This window comes from Pseudorca crassidens, chromosome 5, assembly GCF_039906515.1.
Source record: "Pseudorca crassidens isolate mPseCra1 chromosome 5, mPseCra1.hap1, whole genome shotgun sequence".
NCBI lineage: Eukaryota > Metazoa > Chordata > Mammalia > Artiodactyla > Delphinidae > Pseudorca > Pseudorca crassidens.
Genome location: NC_090300.1, coordinates 90,988,320 through 91,013,285, shown reverse-complemented (window position 1 = coordinate 91,013,285; position 24,966 = coordinate 90,988,320). Strand labels below are relative to the sequence as shown.

The 24,966-nt window shown below is 45.1% G+C and overlaps 1 protein-coding gene across 1 annotated transcript in view; it reads left to right on the top strand.

The window, feature by feature from the left end:
- The window catches only part of C5H3orf52 (chromosome 5 C3orf52 homolog), a 31,244-nt gene that overhangs the window by 3,629 nt on the left and 2,649 nt on the right, over nucleotides 1–24,966 (top strand). The window contains exons 2-5 of the mRNA XM_067738912.1: nucleotides 2,545–2,674; nucleotides 11,617–11,744; nucleotides 17,773–17,843; nucleotides 20,699–20,880. Coding sequence (XP_067595013.1) covers nucleotides 2,545–2,674; nucleotides 11,617–11,744; nucleotides 17,773–17,843; nucleotides 20,699–20,880 — 511 coding nt within the window. The remainder of the gene's footprint in view (nucleotides 1–2,544; nucleotides 2,675–11,616; nucleotides 11,745–17,772; nucleotides 17,844–20,698; nucleotides 20,881–24,966) is intronic.

The following is a 24,966-nucleotide window of genomic DNA, read 5'->3' as shown; positions in this document are numbered from 1 at the left end:
CAGACCATTTTACGATGACTTAAAATATGTGAAGATTAGTCATTCAAAGGATAGTGGTCTCTGCCTTCGGGCTGACGGCAGGAGAAGGGGCCGGCCTGTAGGATGGCAGTGATGGGCTGGACAGGAAGAGGCATTTCCTACAGAAGAGGGCTATATAATTCTGAGCTGAGTTCCCCCAGGAAGTCAGAATATTGGTCTCCTCACACCACCAGCGTCCTAGTTTGTGGTCTCTAAGGGATAGCATAGGTGAAGGCACAAAGGGCCAAAGAGGTGCATCGACCCTCATTCATGGGCTCATTTGAGACTCCAGACCATTTCATTTGGCACGAATCTTTATGGTTCCTGCTGTGTCTTGTACAAGGACTGAAAATGGCATGTGTCTCAGGAGCTCTGTAAATAGGAAGATATGTTTCTGTCCCCTGAGAAGTTCAAGGCTTCTTATACTGGGACTCCTCTTTCTTGTGTGCCTTGTTGAGCCGCTAGCTTTGGTGACCTTGGAGCAATGCTCAGTCTGTGGGTAGGGGTGAGCGGTGGTGCCGTCCCTGGACTCCACACCCACTTACCTCAAGAGGGTTTCCCTCTGTCCAGATATTGACGGGGCCTTTACTGTACCCCTCATACCCCACCTGAAGGGCATGCAGGGGCTCCAAAGTGTGACCTCTACTCTAGAGCTTCTCAAAGTGCATTCTCAAAATTTTGGGCGCCCACTATAACTAAGCAACACACGTCTATTAAGTGCCTGTTACTTTTATGAGGCAGAGGTATGGGATATAAGAGTGGGGAATTTTAAGAGCCACCCTTCCTTCTATGTGGTTTCACTTTCCCTAGGAAGATAGGCCAGTATCTGTTTATATTCGGACCTGATACCAGACAAGGCAGGCAGTGGCAGCGGCAGACGAGCTGTGTGTACTGGGAGATCTCTCCACGGGTGGGCTGGTAGGGAGGCCTCCACGAAAGGAGAGATTTGACCAGGTTCCTGAAGAGCAGGGAGGCTCCAGACCAGGGGTCCACCTCTCGTAAAGCAGCTGATTTACCTTGGGAAGTCTACATTGACAAACTGGGTCTGCTCCCCCCTTCCCTGCAATCTGATCCCCTGGGTCCGGGTAGGGCCTGGGTGTTGTTTAAATTCCCCTTCACGTGATTCTGATATGCAGGCTTGGACCCTCTCCTTGAGAAAGATTAAACTGTAGTCCTTGCGTGGACAGTTTCCTTTTCTGATAGCTGCCACTGAAATCACGACGGAAGAGAAAGTTAACGAGGCGCGGATTCAGGAAGTGCCCTGCTGCCGCTTGGCGAGGCAGGTGAATACTCCACGTAACCACTGGCTCCTGTGTGTTGAGAGCCAGTGTCAAGGGCGCTCAGGGGCTCCGGAGTGTGACCTCCGCTCTACCCTTGTTTAGCAAGTGCTTCATGTGCGTGATCTCTAGTTTTTATAACAGCCCCGTGAGCTAGATTTATTACTTGTGTGTTTTACAGGTGAGGACCTTGGGGCTGGTGAGTTTCAGTAAGGAGTTTGCTGATAGTCCCCCTGCCTTTAAGTGCTATAGCTGGGATTGGGATCCTGATAGAGAAACACATTTTTTCTGCGTCATATTCCATTGTTTCCCATGGTCTCCATGTAGGAAGTAGGAGGAGAGGAATGGAACCTTTTAGGGGCAGGTGGCAGTACTGAGCGTGGAGGTGGCCGGGCGCACTCTTAACCTGGAGCCCCACACAGTGCCTGGGGGACCCTGTAGACCAATGGGAGAGCGAGTGAGCGGGGCAGTGTCACGCAGCAGGGGTTAGCCCTGGCTAATCTCTCCCAACTGCATCTTTGAAATGGGTTAATACCTCCCTTGCAGGGGTGTTCAGATGAAGTGAAATGGTGTTGATGTTCAGCAGACCAGAGTGGTTGAAATTATTTACTTTAACCCCACCCTCTGCCTCACTACACACATTGCAGCTTATTTTCTGGTATCTCTCCCGTCCTTGTCCTCCCTTTCATTCCCTTTCCAGGCCCTTATTACATAGAGTCTGGGCCCCAGCAGAAGGTTCTCTTGGTCTAAACTATACATCATTCTCTTAATCTTCTCCTCAGCTTTTGTGTGCCAGAAACCTTCAATGAGTTCCCAGTACACGCCAATTTAAGTCCAAACTGCTCTGGCAGCATTTAAGACCCTCTCAGATATGCTTCAACCTTTCACTCCCTCTAATCTTAACTCTCATTACTTGCCTCTGAAACCCACATTCCTATCAGATGCATCTCTTGGCCAATTTCATTGTGAGTCGACACGGAGGATATTCTTTCCTGGGTTTGCAATGCCTTTCTCTGTCCATCCTTCAAAATCCTGCCTGTCCTTCCCACCTCAGAGTCCCCAGAGCATTTTCTTGCTAACTTCTTTGTGAGGTTCCATTCTGTCCTTTTGTAAACTTGACTCAGTAGGGTGGAGCCCCTCGGGGTCAGGATCCTGCTGCCTTCATTTCAGTGTCACTGGCCCATAGTGAGCATTAAAAAATGTTTGTTGAAACCAGATGCCTGCCTCTAAGTCTCCCTCTGCTTTCCAGGCTGACAAGGAAAGCCCTTGGAACTCCTGTAATAAGAACTTGGTTGGAAAGTGCAAACTGTGGATGGTCCTCGCCTCTGTTTTCCTCGGTCTCGTTGTAGTCATCATCATAAGCTTATGTCTGATTGGAGGTAAGAGGTTTTAAACATGACTAAATTGATGCATTTTGAGAACTCATATAATGCTTATGACACTTAAACGCTGAAATCAAAGACATACTCACTGCTACTTCATCGTTTATAATATGAATTTAAAACTGGTTTGCGATATGTTGAATAGATGGGAGATATACACGATTTTTGCTTTTCTTTTTTCTTTTTTTTTGTGTGTTTTATAAACTCTGGAAAAAGTATGGGGGTCATTGTTTTACTTTAAACCCTACCCATTGGATGTTGAAGATTTCTTAACTTTTTAATTTCCATAAACACTATGTTTTATTGTATCTTACCCATGCGTGTTTGAAAAGTTTTTAAAATAATTTGTTTAGTAAAGATAATTATTGTAAAAAGGTAATTATTGTATAACGATAACTTTATCTGATATACCTAGTATATTATTGTAATGGTAAAATGATGAATAATGTATTTGGAAGCATTTAAAAAACTTCATAGAACCATGCATCTGTAAGCTGTCATTATTTTAACTTATTTTAGAAATCACTGTTATATTTGTGTTGTATGCGGTACAAAACAAAAACTCACATGGTGCTAAATATATATTTTACATGCATTATCTCATTTTATTTTTTATTATGAATATGAACATAGTACATGTTCAGTTACCCATAAAGCCCATCCACATTATTAATATTTTGTTATATTTTTCTCTAGTCTTTTTCTTACTTGCATTTTAAAATTGATTTGCGATCAGATTGTTTTTTATCATTCTGTGGCTCACCTTCCGGATTTTAATGTTACATTGAGATCATTTTGCCAATTCATTAAAAATTATTTGTGAACATTTTTTTTTATAACTGCATGATGTACTCTTCCACATTTTTTTTTTTTTTTTTTTTGCGGTACGCGGGCCTCTCACTGTTGTGGCCTCTCCCGTTGCAGAGCACAGGCTCCGGACGCGCAGGCTCAGCGGCCACGGCTCATGGGCCCAGCCGCTCCGCGGCATGTGGGATCTTCCCTGACCGGGGCACGAACCCGTGTCCCCTGCATCGGCAGGCGGACTCTCAACCACTGCGCCACCAGCGAAGCCCTTCCACATCTTTTTAAAACCTTTTAGGTAGTTGCTAATTTTTTTATGATTATCAGTATTAAGGTTTTTATGATGCATAAATATAGCGGCCCCCCCCCGCCCCCAGTGGGCAATATTTCAATTTCAAAATAGGAAAGAAGAAAAGTGCTTTCATTTCTATGTGTGGGTGATTGTAGGGTACAGGGGTGTGAGGGGGCCTCTTCTGGAACTGGGATACTTGTGAGGGTGATCCGATCATCACAAGATAAGGGTTGAGCTGGATTCTCCATAGCAAACCAAGTTACAGGATGAGAGCAAGCATGGCAGCCCCTGAGTTTCTCCAGAGGGGGCCCTGGGAATTCTCCTAAGGAATTGCATTTGTCATTCACCTCCTGTTCCTCCTTGTCCCAACACTTTCATCTCCTGTCTCAAAGTTTTACAGTACCTGAAGAAATAGGAAAACTCTGCTGAGGTGTGCCAACCTCTAGCATGTGAGCTTCCCAGGCAGGCAGCATGTTTGCTTAGTTACTTAAGGCAGTGTTGAGGTGGAATGGCTGTGTCTTTGAGGCAGGGAGAAGTTGATAAGAGGTGCTGCCCCTCCTTCATCACACTGAGGACAATCGCTTTGGTATGAGTGTTGATACTCCCTCTTCCCATCATCTCCCACATGTGGATATTGAAACTGAACTTGAGTCACACAGCCTTGTCCTATCACAACCAGCCAGTGCTGTCCTAAAAGTTGGCTGAACCATCGGCTGGCATCTGGGGCCTATAACAAAGGATGTTGCCACAGATTTGGTTGGTTTGATATTGAGGATTCTAAAGCTCAAGACCCAGGGATTTCCCTGGCGTCCATTGGTTAAGACTCCATGCTTCCACTGCAGGGGGCACGGGTTCGATCCCTGGTTGGGGAACTAAGATCCTGCAAGCTGAGTGGCCAAAAAAAAACAAAAAAACAAAAAAACTCAAGATCCAAGAGCTGTCTTCCATTTTCATTCTCAGAAAGTCATTTGACCTCTTCAGATCACGAAGAGCAACCTGCAGAAGAAGGGATTCCATTTTCCTCCACAGTTTCTCAGGGGGACGTGAGAGTTCACAGGATCAGATTCAGGGAAGAGTTTTTTAACACTTGCGTTGCAAACTTTGTTTTCAGTCTGGTTATAAAATTGTGTTTAAAATATGTTAATGCCGTAAGAGAGATTTTCAAACTTTTACTTTTTTTAAATCAGGGAAATACTTTTATTTTACTTGGCATCTCAACTTTCAAGAGTTTGGGCTTGTGGAGAGGGTCATAGTAGGCAGTGGCGGGTTTAATGGGTAAAAAGGAGCAGGGACAGGACTCCCTCCATGACAGTCCCAGCCTCACCCAGAGCAGCTCCACGGGCACTTCTGGGATGACAGTCTGCAAAAATCAGCCATTGTCCAATTGTCAAGCCCGTTGATATGAATCGAGTATTGGTAGAACTTCTGGGCGCTGTGTAGAAAATGCTGCTGTCTGGGAAAAGGGCAGGTGGGAGAGTCGAAGGCTGTGCATTCGTTAATGAATGTGGGAGGGGCGATATGTGGGTAGGGGAGAAAGAAATCCAGACTATTAGGTATATTGTACAGCACGGGGAATATGACCAGTATTTTACAATGACTGTAAATGGAGTATAACCTTTAAAAATTGTGAATCACTACATTGTACACCTGTAACTTATATAACATTGTACAGCAACTATACTTCAATTAAAAAAAAAAAAGAATGAGTGTACATTCTTTAAGAAGTGATGCTGTCTGGTTCATTAAGAAGTGAAGTTTCTCAGCACCTCCATTTGCCATGCCCCTCCTCCTTCCCTTTCTCCCCACTCCTTACTCTCCTGTCTCGGGGCTCTGTAGTCTCCAGACTGAGGCTCAGAGGTGGAGGTGATAATAAATGTGGAGCTGGAGTGGACCCAGAGGGTACACTAAATACATCCCAGTACAGAAAGATATCCCATCTGGGGAGGGGCCAATAGGGTACCAGAAGGAGGTGCCCAGTGGGGAGCTGTAGCTTGTCACTGACATTGATAGGAATGGCCATGATGTGGTGATAATACAAGCAGACCAACCTGTGGTCAGGTTTATTATTATTAATTCTCTACAGACTGTGCACCCCTTCTTGCCTGCACCTGGAGTGGGCTCTCCCCCGACTCTGCCCGTGGTCCACCACTGAAGTGATGGCAAATTCAGGATCACGGCTCGGCTTAAGGCATTGAGCCTGGGCTGTGTCCACAGTGCGGAGGAGAGGCTAGCACTCCGCCAGGCTCACAAGAGACAATGAAACCTTCTTAAAATGGACAATTTGGGGTTGGCAGGGGGGCGCGGGCAGAGCTCAGGGAATCCTTCCCGTTAAATCTAGAGGCCTGGTTTTGTCCCAGATCTTTAGGAAAAAAGTATTAATGGATTTTCTCTTTCTCCCTAAGGAATTATAAATTCCTTGGTGTGAAGGGTAAAGGAAAAAAAAAAAGCTTTCCTCTCTCTCAAAGTCATTTCCTGTCTGGATAATTTGGAGAATCAGATAAACATCCTCAAGGATTCTGCTTTCTTTACTAATGTGTCCGAACAGTGAGGGGAGAGACCCTAGGAATGCCTTAACTGGTGAAACCTTTCCTTGGTTTGGGCAAAATATTTTAAATGTTACAGAAACCAAACTGTGACAAGTAGGTGGATGCTTAGAAACATGAGTTAAAGGTGACCAGTTTTAACAGTCTAGGAACCCTTATGTGATGTCCCCCAGCTCTCTTACCATAAGGGCTTTTCTATGAGTAGGGGAGGCTCTGGTACTGAGATGCAGGCAGGGACTTCCTACGTGATGCTGTATTGGATGGGTTTGTTTTGCCTTGAGTTGGGAATAAGCATCACATCTTATGACATCACATGGTCCTGGCAGACAAGCAAGTTGCACAGGTTGCTCCCTGGTATAGGGTGACTCATGGGAAAATCCTAGGCAGACAGCAAGCCCGGTATCTTGGAATTTCTTTGCATTTTCACCTGCTTCTCTTTCCCTCACATCTCATATGTTCTCCTGCCTTCCCAAGACTGACCTCTTCACCTGTGTTCTCCGTAGAATCCTCTCCAGCTTCTTCTGACCCGTGGACCTTCAGATAGCGCCCTTTCTTTCTAAGCATCCTCTCGGGCCTCTTCAAATGTGCTCACACGGTCTCTCCTTCAGAGCAGTCTTCCATCAGCATCTTGCTACTTCATTTATATATTTGTCTCTCCCTCTTTTTTCACTGGCAAACTTCTAGAAAGAGAGGTCTGTGATCTTATCTCCTGCTCACTCCTAAACCACTGTATCCATTGGTCCCAAATTGTTCTTCCAAAGGTCAACAAAAAGTGTCTGATCATAAAACCCAATGGCCTTTCTCCCTTCCCCTGCCCTGTTTGCAGCCTTCAGCTCTGTCCACTGTATTGTACTCGTCCAGGCCTTCAGAACTCTGGACTTCAGGACTTTATTTCTGCCTTTGGCCCCATGTTGTGATTGCAGGAGGCATGTCTTCAGCCTTCTCACTCTTCTCATTCTTCATTCTTTCCCTTGAGAAGCTCATTTAGTCCCAAGGCAGCAGTCATCCCCTCTCGGAGGTGCCCCCTGGAACACTTTCCCTGAGTTTTAGTCATGCACTTTGCTGTAGTTCTCTACCTGGAAATAACTGTCATCGTCTTTATCATTATCCATGTGAAACTACTAGTCATGTGTATCCCCTTCTCCACTGAGCTCACCTTTTATAGTTTCATGGTGAGTCATGAGGCCAGATTTATATCATCCAATTGTGTAACTTTAGGCAAATTCTTCAACGCTCCTGGCCTCAGTTTCCACATTTGTAAAATATAAATGATTTCTGGATCTGTGCCTATAAATGTACCTTGACCCTCCTACTTACTAGCTCGATTGACTGACCTAAGCAAATTATGCAAATTAAGCCTCAATGTCTTCATTTTAAAATAAAAACATTAATATTTAATTAATAGGGTTGATTTGAGGATTACATGAGGTAAATCCAAGTGCATACATGTGCGTAATGCTTCATACAGTAGCTGTTATTCTTCCTGTTACCTAGGCTTGATACTTTGGAACATTTTTGATTTCTTCTTCTTTCCTATAGCTAGATAATGACCAGGTCTTATCAATCATTCCTTGGTAGTGTCTTGATAGAAACTTTCAACATTGACTACCTGCCTACGGCAAGGCTCTGTGCTGTATACTTTATATATGGTGGTTCTTATCTCTACCGTCACCTACCGTGTAGGCATTTCTGTTGAGGAAACTGCTTCAGAGATTTAAGTGACTTGCTCAAGTAACATGGCTAATGACTAACTGAGCTGGAATTCAAACTAAGTCTGGCTGCCTTTACAGCCAGCTCTGTTTCCACCATCCTGGTCTTTCTTCTCCCTCCCTTCCTTCCTTCCTCTTCCCACTGCTGTCAGTCGAAATCTGTCTCTCCCATTCTTGTCCAGTGGCCTCTCTGCCTCCAATCTCCCCCAGTTCCATTTCATCCCATCTGTCACCAGCAGATTTACCCTCATCTCCTTCCTGGGAGGCATTTAACAACCTCCATTATCTCTTGAAGACATCTGGCATTGAAGGCCTACCTCTCCAGCCTCATTTCTTATATTCCTGCCTAAGAGCTGTTTTTGTGTGCCTCCAGTGTCCTCTGTGTATGTACTACAATTTTTTAAAGACGTTTTCTCTACATGGAAATACTGACTAGGTTAAATCCCATTAAAAACATGAAAATTCTGCTGACTGGGTAAGCCTATTTTTTTTTGCTGTTGTTGTTATTTTAACAAGCACGACTATTTAGCCAGGTCGGGTACAGATTCATTCAGATAGTACAAGTTAAGTATATGTCATTAGAGCTATTATTGGAGACCTCTTTTCGAACTTGGCATTTCTTTCTTCCTTTTTTTTTTTTTTAAATTATCATTTATTTATTTATTTATTTTGGTTGTGCTGGCTCCTTAGCTGTGGCACGCAGGCTCTTTAGTTGCGGCAGGCAAGCTCCTTAGTTGCAGCATGCATGTGGGACCTAGTTCCCTGACGAGGGATCGAACCCGGGCCCCCTGCATTGGGAGTACAGAGCCTTAACCACTGGACTACCAGGGAAGTCCTGAACTTGGCATTTCTTAATAAAAGGGATCCAAATTGGAAAAGAAGTAAAACTGTCACTGTTTGCAGATGACATGATACTGTACATAGAAAATCTTAAAGACACTACCAGAAAACTACTGGAGCTCATCAATGAATTTGGTAAAGTTGCAGGATACAAAATGAATACACAGAAATCTCCTACTTTCCTATACACTAACAATGAAAGATCAGAAAGAGAAATTAAGAAAACAATCTCATTTACCGTCGCATCAAAAAGAATAAAATACCTAGGAATAACCTACCTAAGGAGGCAAAAGACCTGTACTACGAAAACTATAAGACACTGATGAAAGAAACCAAATAAGACACAAACAGATGGAAAGATATACTGCGTTCTTGGATTGGAAGAATCAATATTTTCAAAATGACCATACTACCCAAGGCAATCTACAGATTCACTGCAATACCTATCAAATTACTAATGACATTTTTCACAGAACTAGAACAAAAAAATCTTAAAATTTGTATGGAAACACAAAAGACCCTGAATAGCTACAACAATCTTGGGAAAGAGAAACAGAGCTGGAGGAATCAGGCTCCCTGACTTCAGACTATACTTCAAAGCTACAGTCATCAAAACAGTATGGTACTGGCACAAAAACAGAGATGCAGATCAACGGAACAGGATAGAGAGCCCAGAAGTAAACCCATGCGCTTATGGTCAATCAGTCTGTGGCAAAGGAGGCAAGAATATACAATGGCAAACCTGGCATTTCTTAGTGCCCTTGAGTTCAGCAGTTCTGTGACTCCTGTATCCATTCTCTGGCATCCTTATTCCTTTCTGAGGCAATGATATCTACTCTGGAAATGTATGTGGTGGGTGTAGAGCTCAAAGATACCCATTGCAGCAGCATTTATAAATTGGAAAGATAAAAACACTAAATGGTTTTAGAACATTAGTGCAGCCATTAAATAATCTTTGCAAGGAATTTTAAACACGTGGGGAATGGCTTTTGATATGTAAACAGCAACAAAAGAATCAAGACAGAGAGGAAATGATGACAACAAACAACAAAAAGCAGTATACAAATTACCTTCTCATTAAGACCTCAAATATATAATATAAAATATGGGGGGGACCTTTTGATTAAAGAATTATTAGTAATTTTTTTCTTGCTTTGCTGCAATTTCCTATACTTTGCAAGTTTTCTGCTTTGAGGGCATAACTTTTATTCTCAGACAAAAATAACATGATGACTTACAACAAATAAGGATGCAGGGATAATTCCCTGTGTTGGGGTCCCCAAGATCACCCCCAGATTCAGTGATTTGCTGGTAAGACTCATAGGACTCAGCCTGTAGTCATAAAGATGACTGATTTATTACAGCTAAAGGATATAAAGGAAAATATGGAGGCAACCAGGTGCAAGCTTCCAAGAGTCTTTGCCCAGTGCAGTCACACAGAGTGCACTTAATTCCTCCAGCAATGAGTTGTGACAACACGTGTGAAATGTTGTCCACCAGGGAAGCTCATTAGAGATTCAGGTTTTATTGGAGTTGGTCTCATAGGCAGGCTCTGCCCGGTACCTACCAAAACTCCAGACTCCCAGAAGGAAAGGAGAGGCTCAGCACAAGCAACACTGTTTCTGCAAACAGTTGAGGCACAGCCAGCCACTCTTTACCAGGAAACGTGGGAACACTCCAGGTTCCAGCCAGGGGCCAACATTGCGCTGGACTTGCGAAGGCTGGCAGCCTCCGGCGCGCTCTGTTAATTCTCCTGCACATTCCCTTGCTTCTCATGCCTCACACTTCAGACTTCCTTAGGGAATAAGTACCAGGACCCTTTCTTCCATCATAAACCCAGAATTGATGCCACTGTGGCCTTTTCAGAATCCAGTAAAAGAGGCTGATAATGTTATGTTTGAGGTGTGGGATTACAGGAAAAAATTCACAACAAACACCTGGTTCCAGTCATCCACGCCTTTCTCAGGGCCGGAGAGGTTGTCCCCCGAGTGACCCCGGCAGGAAGCCAGGGGAGCATAATTAGTGCCAGCATGCCAGCTTTGAACTCCTGTCTCCGACTTTGTATGTTTTTCCTTTGGCTCTAACTGCTTAAGAAATCAATTAACTCATAGTCCTTAGAACAAAGCAGCCAACTGTTGTCCCAGGAATGTAAGTCCTGTGAGCCCTGGGGCTCTGAGTGCAAACAGAGTGTGTCAACATCCCCGCCGTGGGACATCCTGGAGAGCGATGACTTCATGCTCACGCTCTCAGATTCTAATCCCCAAGCTGTTCTGCTCGAGGATGGACACTTCCTCAGCATGTGTACAGAACCGAAGAGGATTCAGCAAAGTTCCTTGCTCTACTCCTTGTCCCCCGTCCCCCATTGTTTTTTGGCCCCTCCAGAACGTCTCCAGCGTCTGCCTTGACACCTGTGCATGTAGCTAAGCTACAGGGTCAGTTTAACAGAGGAGTTCACGTTCTTCCCGCTTCCTCCCACCGCCCTTCTCCCAGTCTGTGTTCAGTGGAATCTGAGCCCCCCGTGGCGTCAAATAAAACAACAAAATTTGTATCATGATAGACGTGAGCCCTTGTCTTTATTCAGCCTTACTGAGAAGAGAAAACATTTCTGCTTATTCTTGCTTACTGTGTCCAGGCTTTATCCCTGATGAATATTCGTTGTTTGTTTTTTAAGTATAGCAGCCAATGGAGTAAATAAGTTTATTATTTTATGCATGTGTTTACTTTTACTTTTTATACCCCCCCCATTCTCTTTAGTAACCTATGTCGATGAGGATGAAAATGAAATACTTGAATTGTCGTCTAATAAAACATTCTTGGTCACGCTAAAGATTCCAGAGGAGTGTGTTACTGAAGAGAAATTGCCTGACCTGCTCACGAAAAGGGTAGGATACCTTATGCATTGTTACTGAGTTCTTAGCATTAGAGTCTGAATTCTCCTGGAACAGTTGGCTTAGAGCTAGCCGGTAGGTAGCTTCAAGCTTGGGTTCTTTGTCTGGGTAGTGGCAGAAACCGGTGCTTAGAAATGGATTTTCTGTAGTGCAAAGCCAGAGGGAGGAGCCCTGGCCTCCAGCTAAATGCATCCCAGAGGAGAGTGTTCTGTTTCTCATTCCGGTCTTATACTTGATTCAACCTGAAGTTTCATTGAGGGTCTGCGATGTGCTCAACAACATGCCCGGTGCTAGGGTCACAAAGTCTGAGCGCTCAGTGGGAGCTCACGGTCCAAGTAGAGGAAGCAATTAAATAGTTATAAACAGTGTGATATGTTCCATCACTGAGATACGTACAGTGTGTTTTATATAAACATGGAGGTGGGGATGGAGGCACGCAGGGCCTCCTGGAGGAGGTGACACTCAGGAAGAATCTTGAAATATGAAGTAGGGGTGTTTCAGATTAGAGAGCAGGGAATACTGGAGGATGTGCTAGGGCCCCTGCATACTGTGTAGCGGACTTGCAGAGGTGAGGCTGAACAGGAGGGGACGGGTCAGCTCGTGAAGGTTTCTGTGTTCTTTGACGAGGCCCTGAAAGGTTTTAATCTGCAGGCTGACATGGTCAGCTTCTGATTTCAGTTGTTCTGTGTGATGATGGAAAAACACTGGAAGTAGAGCGCTTAGTTAGAGGGTGTTGTAATAAGTTGGGTGACAAATGAGAGAGCCTTGAACTAGGGCAATGTCAGGGGGAGTAATTAAGGTTCAAGTGAGATTTCAGAGGTCTTCTCCCTCAGTAGGACTTCATGGCTGGTTGGATGTGGGTCTGAGGGAGAGCATGGCTCCAGGCTCCTGGTTGGGTGGCCACGTGGGTGGACGGTGACATCATTCACGGAGCAGGAAATGCAGGAGAATGAGCCTCTGTGCAATATGGGGGCTCTGCAGCCAGACCACGAGGGTTGGTGGGCAGCCCTTGTCACCTTGTCAAAGACAGGGTGGTTCACGGCCAGACCCAGAAAAGTTTTTGATAAGAAAACCTAAGCAAGACTAGCCTGCCGTCTGTTACCCTCTTCCCTGCAGTTGATAGTTTGAACGGAGTGAGCCCTCTTTATTTGGCTTCCATCTGATTCCATCTAGGTCACCCCAGAGTCAGTTTCTGGGCAGCCAGGTGCATACCGTTTGATTGCCCCTTTGATCACAGGAGTTTGTACCTTGCGAGGATTATTCCAGGTTTCTCTTCCTCCTTCGTTTCCTTGTTTATATCTTATCTGCAGTTCCCTTTTCCTCCTTTCCTGCCACCTGCTTCCAGAGCAAGCTGCTGAGTGAATAGCCTATTGCTACTTTCCTCTTGGTTGCCTTTTTTTTAAATTGTTTGGCCACACCGTGTGGCATGCAGGATCCTAGTTCCCCTACCGGGGATCGAACCCACACCCCCTGCAGTGGAAGCTCGGAGTCTTAACCACTGGACCACTAGGGAAGTAAGTCCATTGGGTGCTTTTTTGATTGAGGGGTTTTGCACTGGCTGAGCAGAAACCACGTGTTACAGACTGGACACTCTACGTCCAGGGGAACTGGATATTAATCACTCACTTTAAAGCCATATCTCTTTTGCACAGAAGCAGGCGTGAGCAGATTCTACAGGTGTTTTTAACTCATCACCGTGTAGTGGCTGAGGAACAGGGACTGGCAGATCTCTGGGGCAAGTTCACAGGCCTCTTTGAGCTTGTTCCTGCTCTGATAAATGGAGATCACTGCACTTTCCCTGTATACCCACAGGTGCATATGAGGTGCCTATACAGAACTTTGTAAAACATTGTTTTTTCTTTTCTTTTTTTTTGTGGTGTGCGGGCCTCTCACTGTTGTGACCTCTCCCGTTGCGGAGCACAGGCTCCGGACGCGCAGGCTCAGCAGCCATGGCTCACGGGCCCAGCCGCTCCGAGGCATGTGGGATCCTCCCTGACCAGGGCACGAACCCGTGTCCCCTGCATCGGCAGGCCGACTCTCAACCACTGCGCCACCAGGGAAGCCCTGTAAAACATTTTTAAAAAGAATTATCTGACTTGCAGATGATAAACGTAAGGTGCAGTGAGCTGAAATGACTCCTGCCCCTGGCTTCCCAATCAAATATGTTCAGGAACAAAACTGAGAGATATTACTATCTAATTACTATCTAATTATCAGGTCAAGAACCCCTTTCTTCCACTTAGGCCAGTTTCCAGAAGCTTCTGGACATGGAAGGTAAATGGGAGTCGATATTGAAACACTGTGCCCTCTCTTTTGCTTTACTGTCTTGCTTTTCTAAGCACAGTTTTCCTGGCCCCTCTCATATCTGACTGCCAGTTTCCTTCTCTTAGGGTTGGGGCCGATACTCTGCTTAAGGCAGCCCGTTAGCTCTGTGGTGTCGTAGCTCAGTCCACGTGCTTGTTGCCGAATTAGCGTTGGCCCCTCTGATGATGCAGGGAAGGCATCCCTCTTCCTCTGGAAGCTGTTTTCTTTTCTTTCTTTTTTTTTAACACTATCACTTTTTAAAAGGTTGAGGTATAGTTGATATACAGTATTATAAGTTTCAGGTGTACAACATAGTGATTCACAGTTTTTAAGGTCACCCTCCAATTATAGTTATTATAAACTATTGGCTATATTCCCTGTGTGTGTACAATACATCCTTTTAGCTTATTTATTTTATACATAGTAGTTTGTACGTCTTAATCCCCTACCCCCATCTTGCCTGTCCCCGCTTCCTTCTCCCCACTGGTAACCACTAGTTTGTTCTCTGTATCTGTGAGTCTGTTTCTTTTTTGTTATATTCACTAGTTTGTTTTATTTTTTACATTCCACATATAATTGTTATCTTACAGCATTTGTCTTTCTCTGTCTGACTTATTTCACTTATTTCATAATACCCTCGAAGTCCATCCGTGTTGCTGCAAATGGCAATATCGTATTCTTTTTTAGGGCTGAGTAGTATTCCATTGTCTCTATGAACCACATCTTCTTTATCCATTCATCTGTTGATGGGCTCTTAGGTTGCTTCCATGTCTTGGCTATTGTAAATAATTGGAAGCGGTTTTTGATGAGCCACTGCACCTGACTCTGGTGATCCGCTCACCGGGCTCTGAGCTCAGTCTGTACCCAGCCTCATAGGCATAGTGTGAGAGACACCAGAGCAAGGGGTGAGGAGCCCCTCTTTTCACTTTTTTGGTCCCAAAGTGGGTAGTGTGATTAACAGCTCCTAAATATGTCCTAATTATAGCCGGGGACCATGCCGCCAAAAAGAACGTTAGAGTGGACACTGAAAGTGATCTAGTATACCACTCCATCTCTTAACATAAAATTTTAACTTAACATTTCTTCTGAGTACCTACTATGTGCAAAACACAGTGATTAGGGCCCTAAGGATTAATAAAGGAAGGATGAGAGGGAGGGAAAAAAGAAGGAAGGACAAACATAACTCCTGACATAAGAAGCTCAATCTTAAAGGAAGAGAGTGGCATTATTGTTGTTATTATTGCTATTATTTTCAGCTCTTGAAAAATAATCCCGTCTGTAGCATCGTCATCTTCTTCCCTCTCCTTCTGAGCAGCCCTGGGAGAGCCACTTTCCAACCTCCCAGGTTTTCTAAATGACTGTCGGCCTGTTGGCAATATTCTTTTCTCTGGGCTCAAGAACTATAAGATGACCCAGTCGTTTTCCCCCAAAGTTCTTAACACTTAATGCTACTTTCCTCCTTTATATTCAGAAGGATCCACTTTCCTCCTTGCTCCATCTCCACTGCGTGGTGTGATAAAACATGAGGAAGCTGGCCTTAGTGTCTGTAACATCTAGGATTGAATCCCTTACTAGCAGAGTGGCCTGGGCCATGTTCTGTAACCTCCCCGAATGCCTGGAATTTTTTTTTTCTTTTTTGATCAGTGAGAAAGGGAGAGATAGCAGAGATAGCAATGCCTCTTATGTCAAGATTCCTATGCAGATCACAGCAACAGTGACAGGATTAGAGGAGGTGGTCTAATCTCATCTGCTCTACCTGGGAGAGAATGAATTGTCACCAGTGAGTTAAGTGAGAGCGAAATATGGATGCAGCCTGCATGAGATTCCGCTTGGGATGCGGGGGAGACAGGTGGGCACGTTTTCCTCAGGGGTAGTTCTGCTGCTTGCTGCCGGATAAAACTGTGAGGCACTGAGCTGTGATAGGTGCTGCAGGGCGTGCCAGGCTCAGCATGGGGGAAACCGTAGGTGTGGAATTTCTAGAACAACATCAGGGCTGAGGCTTTAGGCCAGCAGGAGTGTCTCTGGCCGGGCTCTCAGAGGCCTGGCCGTGGGCTTGCTTCCAGCCTCAGAGCTGGGTCCATGCTGGGGGGTGTACCCAGATCCCAGCACTGTCCTCCTGCCTGCTAAGAGCAAGGCGTTTAACCTTCAAAGTAAATTTTAAAGAGATGCAACGTAAATACATTCAGGCACAAGTTCTCGGGTACCATAGGTGAGAATTCACATCTCTGAAGCATGAAGAAAAGACTAATCAAAGACTGGGAGAAGATATTTATGACACAAAACCAACAGCTAGTGTCCAGAATGTAACACCAATCAGTTTGGATAAGACAACTCAAGAGAAAGACAGGGCCCTAATAGGCAATTCAAAGGTGAGAAATCCCACAGAGTTAATAAACACACAAAAAGATACTCAACCTCACTAGAAAGCGAGACATTGCCAATGAAAATGATGTAAAACACGATGTTATGCTCATCAGATTGGCAGAAATGGAAAAATCTGGTAACATTAAATGCTGGCAAGGCTGTGGGAAATAGAGCATTTATACATTGCTGGGAGGGGAGTGAAATGGAGAGCAATTCAGAAAGACTTAGTTAAGGTAGAGATGTGCTAACTCTTGGACCCAAGTCTATCTCTTGGTATATGGCCCAGGGAAACTCTTACCTGTGTAAGAAGAGAGGCTCAGAGAGGTTCAGGCAGGATCACCTCAGCATAGTTTGTAGCAGGAGAAAATCGGAAACAAAGCCCATGGCCACCAGTAGGGGAAGGGATGAAGTGGAGCGATCATTTCATGGAATCTCTGCAGAGTTAGGAGTCACACTGAATGACCTCCCTCTAGATGTACCATTATGGGTAAACCTCACATGTGATTTTGAGTGGAAAAAAAAGCAAGTCAGAGAAGATTATGTAGAATATGGTATGTTTTATTTGAATAAAAATGTGCATTAAATTTATGTATAGTTATGATTACACAGGGGAGTGTTAGGTTTATAAAAACATGCATGGAAAGGATACATGCCAGCTTCAGGACAGTGGTTAGTAGTGGGGAGGGAGGGAGGAAAAACAGAATAGTGTGTAGGAATAGCTTTAGCTGTGCTGGGTTTCTTCACGTAAAGGGCTCAACTAAATATGGTAAAATGTGAGGGCATGAAACCTGGGTAGTTGCGAACACAGATGTCATTATTTTTTATGGTTGCAACATTTCATGGATAAAATAAGAACTCCGAATCTTTGCCATTGTTCCCCCCTTGGTCCCATTATCCAGAAACAGCATGGCTGTTTCTCCTTGGAGTGAAGCTCTGGAGAAAAGAGAGAAGAGGCCCTTGTTTGGTTATAAACGGGGCCCTGAGCGGCCTGTTTTGCAGTCTTCCTAGCCCCGCGGGAGTTCCCTCCTTCCCATGGTGCTTCGGGTCTGTGTGGGCTCAGGCTGCCGACCAGTAAGGCCACAGGTCTCAGCGCAACATACGAGATGTTGAAAATCCCAGCCTGGTCACTTGATCCTTACAAATGAGATCCCTTGAAATGAATGCTAACTTGAATTTTGGTTGGTGAGGGGCCCACCCCTTCCTGTTTCTTCATCCAGAGCCTCTAGGTAAGTTAATTCCTCCCTAGAGTTGGATCTCCTTTGCTTAGGAGTAGTTTTGCTTTGTCAGGTGATAGATATGCAGTATGACCTGGCAGTAATGTGTGTGGTTGTTAATTTGGCCCTGTTTGTTTTAGCTCACAGATGTGTACAGTTCATCACCAGCTCTGAGCCGTTACTTTACTTCAGTTGGAATCGTAGACTGCAGGTAAGAATGTGGAGCATTATGTGCTGGTGTCTCTCTGGAAATCGACACTCATCGCTAGTCACCAAAAAGGACTTCCCTAATCCGAAAGCACGGAGGGGACCAACGGAAGATAGAACCATAGTGTCAGTGCCGGGAGGGTCTTTGGAGGCCAACTAGCTCAATGCCCTTATTTTACGAAGGAAAAAAATGAAATCCAGATAAATTATATGACTCAACACAGTAACAGGGAATAGAGCAAAAGCCCAGACAAACCATTTCTGTTTCCCAGCAGATGCTCGAATAAGCTAAGAGTAGAAATAGAAATAGATCTCAGATAGTGCTGGATTATGTACTGGCTTTTGCTTTTGAGGAACACAAGTCATATACAAGTTCACGCTCCTTGTATAATATTAAAAAATAAAGATACATGCTACCAGCAAAGTACACATCCCTCCTTCCCCTGCCCCACTACCCCTGGACACTTCCTGTGCCAATCAATTCCGCAGTGAATTCCAGTCCCTTCTACAAAATGAACAACAATCACTGGTCTGTGTGATTTCTTCTGTGCATGTATTTACCATATATACTTTGTGTATTATATATGTGTAACATATACGCACGCATATGTATTGTTTCCTTTCCTCCTAATCTCTTATGTTTTTATATATGTCTATAGACACTTAGGTAAAAGTGTGTATGTATGTAGAAGAGTCATTTGATTATCCTTTTATATGTTAGGACAAGATTTACAAGGCAAAGCTTTATTACCTGCTGTGCCCAAGATAGCCCTGGAATATGACCATCAAAGGCAATTTTACATTGAGGTTCCTCCACTCAAACCATAAATTTCCCAAACCTGGGAGGGGAAGCACCAGAGCACAGTGGGGTAAAACCAAAGGGATTTGGAGTCTGAAAACACAGTGGCAGGTTGCCTTGTCAACAGCACTATTCCTCCTTCTTTATGGACCGCCAGTGTGCATGCTACCTTATGGTGACACTTTTGACCTAGCCTATTTTATTCATAAATTACTGGTATTAAAACGCCAATAGAAAAGGGAGAAATGCATAATCAGACCCAACTTTCCTCTTAGTGCGCTTGCCCTAACTTACAATTCAAAGACAGGTGAGAGAGGAAGGATATTCAGAGCGTAAAGGGTCTTACCAAGAATCCAGCCCATATTACGGGTCTAGAGGAGGTGGGATTGCATAATGGGTTGGGGTAAGCACTGAGAAAACCCATCAGAAAACTGAGTAAAACAAAATCTGAAGAGTAATGTGAGAGAATCTATTTTTAAAAGTTATTTGAAAGAAAAACCCAGGGGTTTTAGGATTTTCGGATAAAGAAATTCTGCTGGGAAACATTTTTGTTTCATTTTTTAAAGTCCAGACAGAGTTTCAACAGTGTCGAACTGAGAAACAAACGCATTGCCTCCAAAGCCTGCGCATCAGTCCGAGTATTGGTGTATGTGACCTCTGGCCACAAGAGGGAGCTCTTTGCCAGTCGTTGGCAGGGACAGTGTTCTGATTCACTCCTGGGACTGGCTTGTCTGCAAAACTTGCCCTTGTGTAAAATAGATAGCTAGTGGGAAGCAGCCGCATAGCACAAGGAGATCAGCTCTGTGCTTTGTGACCACCTAGAGGGGTGGGATAGGGAGGGTGGGAGGGAGGGACATGCAAGAGGGAAGAGATATGGGAATATATGTATATGTATAACTGATTCACTTTGTTATAAAGCAGAAACTAACACACCATTGTAAAGCAATTATACTCCAATAAAGATGTTAAAAAACAAAAACAAAAAAAACCCAAACTTGCCCTTGGGTGAGGGTCTCAGATGTGGCCACTCTTAAATATTTTATTGCTGGCTCTTAATCTGGACCTTTTTAAAAAATCTAGGCCTTCTTGAACCAAAGGATATCTGTTGAGAAATCTAAATGTTAAGGTAGCATTTAACAAGCTGTCTAGACTGTTGATTAGCTGAGGATAGCCTCATGATTATTTTTATTTTAGAAATGGGAAAGTGTGTTCTAAGAAGATGAAAACTCCCTTTCCTTAGGTCCCCTTACTGAGAGTTGCAAAACCTTAGGAAGTGGAAATGGGACAGAAAAAGTTTCTCACTTTGGGGACAAACCAGGGAGGTATGATCTGCTGCTGGTACCCAGGGTCATCTGTGAGAGATTAGGAGTCTGCATCCAGCTGATGGCAGGGAGCTTTGGGCCCTACCTCGAACATTTTATAGGTTAAGTAATGAACTAGTTAAACTGAGTAGCTCTGACACACACTTGTTGGGGCAGGGAGAGGCTGTGGTGTGAGAACAGGGAGAAAAAGGGGTTCCCTGGCCTGCCTCAGGGGTAAAGCCTGGTGTTGGGCAGCTCTTGGAGCCTCGTTGACGATAGCCGAGTCAGTATCTCCCCTGCATGGCCTCTCCTGGCGGACTCCAAGGGGATGGGTTCTAGGTGGAAGGAGGAGGTTAGGACCACCTCAACTTTGTGTGATGAATGCATTGATGAGGGGGCTTCTAGGGCAGTACACTCTTTGCCCTTTTGTCCTGGGAGGGAATGCAGAACTAAAAAGATGTTTTTCCTAAAATCAGTTTCATGAGTTGCAGTGTGATTCTGTTGATTTTTAATTTTTTTTTTTAGCGGTACGCGGGCCTCTCACTGTTGTGGCCTCTCCCGTTGCGGAGCACAGGCTCCAGACGCGCAGGCTCAGTGACCATAGCTCACGGGTCCGGCCGCTCCGCGACATGTGGGATCTTCCCGGACCGGGGCACAAACCCGTGTCCCCTGCATCGGCAGGCGGACTCCCAACCACTGCGCCACCAGGGAAGCCCTCTGTTGATATTTTTAACTGTCTCTGTTTGGTTTGCCTTTCAGTGGTGAAAACGCCACAATAACCTACCACCTGCACTTTGGATTTCCGTCAGAAGACCACAACTTTATGAAGTATGTGATGAGTGAAGAGCTGGTGCTGGGCGTTTTGCAGCAGGATTTCCATGATCAGAACGTGTCCGGTTGTGAGACTCTGGGGCTTGACCCAGCGTCCCTCTGGTTCTCTGGTAAGTCGAGCACATCAGAAGGCAGAGCTGTGATGATAAACAAGTGAACCAGACAGGGCAGATGGCTCGATTTGCTTTCTGAGCAGGTGATGTTCCACGCTCCGTGGAGGTCACCCAGTCCCTGCCCTCTGTGAGCAGACAGAGCAACTGGAAATAATGTTACGGAAACAACTAAACTATAAACATGAGGGTTGCTATGTGTTTCCTTGCTGTGGTTCACCCACCTTCTAAGCCCCATATCCCACATCAGAATATCATTAGAAACTTTCATGGAAACACTGTGGTCTCACAGAGAAGCAAGTGCTGAAGAGTTTGAAGTAAACAATATAGTTAAATTGTTGAAAGATGACCTCAGTATGGGGAATCTATCTCTTTTTCTATTGAAGGCCACTGAGTCCATTAAGACCGGGGTCCCCAACCCCCCGGGCTGTGGACCGGTACCGGTGCGTGGCCTGTTAGGAGGCGGGCCGCGTAGTAGGAGGTGAGTGACGGGCGAGCGAGTGAAGCTTCATCTGCCACCCCCAGCTCTCCCCCTCGCTCCCCATTGCTCGCATTACCGCCTGAAACACCCCCCCCGACTCCCACCTCCACCCCCAGTCTGTGGAAAAGTCGTCTTCCGTGAAACCGGTCCCTGGTGCCAAAAAGTTGGGGACTGCTGCATTAAGATATTAATAGAGGGACATAAAAAGACAAGTTCGTCTCTTTCCATAGAAGATTGTAATACATTTACTCATCTACTTTTAAAACTAAGAAAAGGATGGGGAAATGGATATGTTTTTTAACAAGCATAGAAGATACCCGACTTGTCAGAATCTGAGAATGTTGTACAAAACCTGCCAGAAAGGAAGGTGGAAAGGTGAGATGACCACCAGCCTTCGAGACCTCCTTCCCTCACGTGTGTCTGCACTGAGCTTTGGCCTTACTTCCCATTCTTCTCATTTCCCACTTCTGATTCCTCACTTGGTTTTAGCTCTTGTTTAATGCCAACAGTCTTGGATGGTTTTTCAGCCACAACCCATCAGAAACACTGCACATCAGCAGTGGTAAATACTAGTGGAAAGAATGAAAAAGGTGAACGAGAAGGAGGTGTGGTGAGTGGCAGGCACGGGGCCAGCAGCCGAGGGTCAGGAGAGTGCAACAGATTATAAAGCGCACGTGTTACCACACGCTGTGAGAAGAGGCGTTTATTGTGATGACGCTTGATTCTTGGGAACGGAAAGTGGAAGTGGACTGATCTCGGCCTGGGAAGGCAGAGAGTTTTATAAAGCAGTTCTTAAAGCTCTCTTTTTCCCAAATGAATAAAAGGAATGACTTTCAGAGGGCCAACTTATAGCTCACTGGGAAAGTCACATAAATGAATAGTTTCTTCACTGAGCATCTAAATAAATGAAGTGTGTCTCTGGGCCAGGCAGATAACATACTGTGTGGAGTGAAGAGGTTCTGCCCCCTGTACAGGAATTTTAGAAAGAAAGAAGGGGGTGAGGGAGAGGGAGAGAAGGAAGGAAGGAAGGAAGGACCTTTCAGCCCACTCCTGTGCACGGCAGAGAGAGGGGAGGCCCACCCTGCCTGCTGTGTGGTGACTGACCTTGACTTCCTGAGCCTCCTCTTTGAAGCTGTGGTCCCCAGCACTTTCTAAATGAAGACCATGCGGTGGGAGGAGGGTGAGACAAGGTTGAGGAGGATTATGAGGCCGGCAGGTGGCTTATGAGGTCTGACAGAAGACCTGGAACTGAACCTCAGACTCTGCATCAGGGATGCAGGCCTGAGCGACACTGTTTCGGCTCCTCAGGAGATGGTACTCTTTCTCTCAGGCATTTTTCCTGGGGATGGGGATTTCTGTGACCACCCCCCAACCCACCTTGCAGAGCATGAGCAGTGTTTGATATTTTCAGGAGTATGAGTATCAGTCCCTTCTCAAATAGAAGGGTAGACTGTGACCATTTGGGAAGCGAGGAAGGAAGAAGAGAGATGCAGAGAAGGCAGGGAGGCAGAGGGAGGGGCAGCTCAGTACCAAGTCCAGAGGGAGGGAAGAGAGGGGTGTGAGGCCTCTGGGAGGGACCAGTGAGGCCCGGGGGTACCGACGCCAGCTCCCTGTGTTCGTAGGCACGGTGGGCTTGGCAAGGTATCCCCCCGCTCCTGTCAGGAGCTGGGCAGGCACCGTCCCACAAAGATGATGTTCTGATTCTTCACAGAGAAAAGTTCTTTTTTTTTTTTTTTTTTTTGAAGAAGATGTTGGGGGTAGGAGTTTATTAATTAATTAATTTATTTTTGCTGTGTTGGGTCTTCGTTTCTGTGCGAGGGCTTTCTCTAGTTGTGGCAAGCGGGGTCCACTCTTCATTGCGGTGCACGGGCCTCTCACTATTGCGGCCTCTCTTGTTGCGGAGCACAGGCCCCAGACGCGCAGGCTCAGTAGTTGTGGCTCATGGGCCTAGTTGCTCTGCGGCATGTGGGATCCTCCCAGACCAGGGCTCGAACCCGTGTCCCCTGCATTAGCAGGCAGATTCTCAACCACTGCGCCACCAGGGAAGCCCTGTTTTGTTTTTTAACGTTTTCCTCCTTTTTAAAAAAATTTATTTTATTGAAGTATAGTCGATTTACAATGTTGTGTTAATTTCTGCTGTACAGCAAAGTGATTCAATTATACATATATATACCTTCTTTTTCATATTCTTTTCCGTTATGGTTTATCGCAAGATATTGAAGACAGTTCCCTGTGTTATACAGCAGGACTTTGTTTATCCATCTTATATGTAATAGTTTGCACCTGCTAATCCCGTACTTCCTGTCTATGCCTCCACCACCCCCATCCCCCTTGGCAACCACAATTCTGTTCTACAAAGAGCAAAGATTCTTAAAATTCTTTGGCTCATATGCCCCTTAGAGAATTTGGAGACAGCCATGTACCTTCTCCCAGGAAAAAATGCACACACTCTTCCCCCTAGACAGAATTTTACAATTTCAGGAATTCCAAGGATTCCCTGGAGCCGGGCTGCAGTTCCTCTGGGGTTCCTATGTGTGTGCCAAAGAGTCAGAACCTTAAATTAGCTTGTAATTTGGATTCCTAAGGGATTTTGTGTGTATTTCTCATTCTCTAATTTGGACATACGACAACTCTTTGGCCTAACTGCAGGCATATTGATGCCTTCTACAAATAAAAACTTCCCTTAATATTATAGTCATAAGTGCATTTTTTTTTTTTTTTTTTTTTTTTTTTTTTTGCGGTACGCGGGCTTCTCACTGTTGTGACCTCTCGTTGCGGAGCACAGGCTCCGGACGCGCAGGCTCAGCGGCCATGGCTCACGGGCCCAGCCGCTCCGCGGCATGTGGGATCTTCCCGGACCGGGGCACGAACCCATGTGCCCTGCATCGGCAGGCGGACTCTCAACCACTGCGCCACCAGGGAAGCCCATAAGTGAATTTTTAAATTTATATTTTCTTACAACTTTATTGAGAGATAATTAACCGATAGCACTGTGTTAGTTTAAGGGATACAGCATAATGACTTGACACACGTATTAGGAAATGACTGCTGTGATAAGTGTAGTTAACAGCCATCATCATCACCTCGTATAGTTACAAAAGTTTCTTTTCCCTCATTACGAGAACTTTGGGGATCTGCTCCCTTAGCAGCTTTCAAAGGTACCGTGCAGCAGTGTTAGTGATAGTCACCATGCTGTACACTACATCCCTAGGACTGATTTATGTTGTAATAATAGGAAGTTTGTGCCTTTTGACCACCTTCATCCAATTCCCCCTCCTCCACACCCCACCCCTGGCAACCACCAATCTGATCTCTTTTTCTGTGAATTTGTTTTTTTAAGGTTCCACATATAAGTGAGATCCTGCAGTATCTGTCTTTCTCTGCCTGACTTATTTCACTTGGCACAATGTCCTCAAGGTTAAGGGAATTTTTTTATTGGATCACTGCCCCCACCTCCCTTCTACCTTTGAGCTTCTTCACCGAGTGGAGGGAGGGGTCCAGAGACAAGGAGGGGAAATCTGTTTTACAATGTAAAACAGCTGTATGAGTTATTTTGGACGTGGGGTAAGTTATTTTGTCATGTTTTCTGACATGTGAAGGAGTTA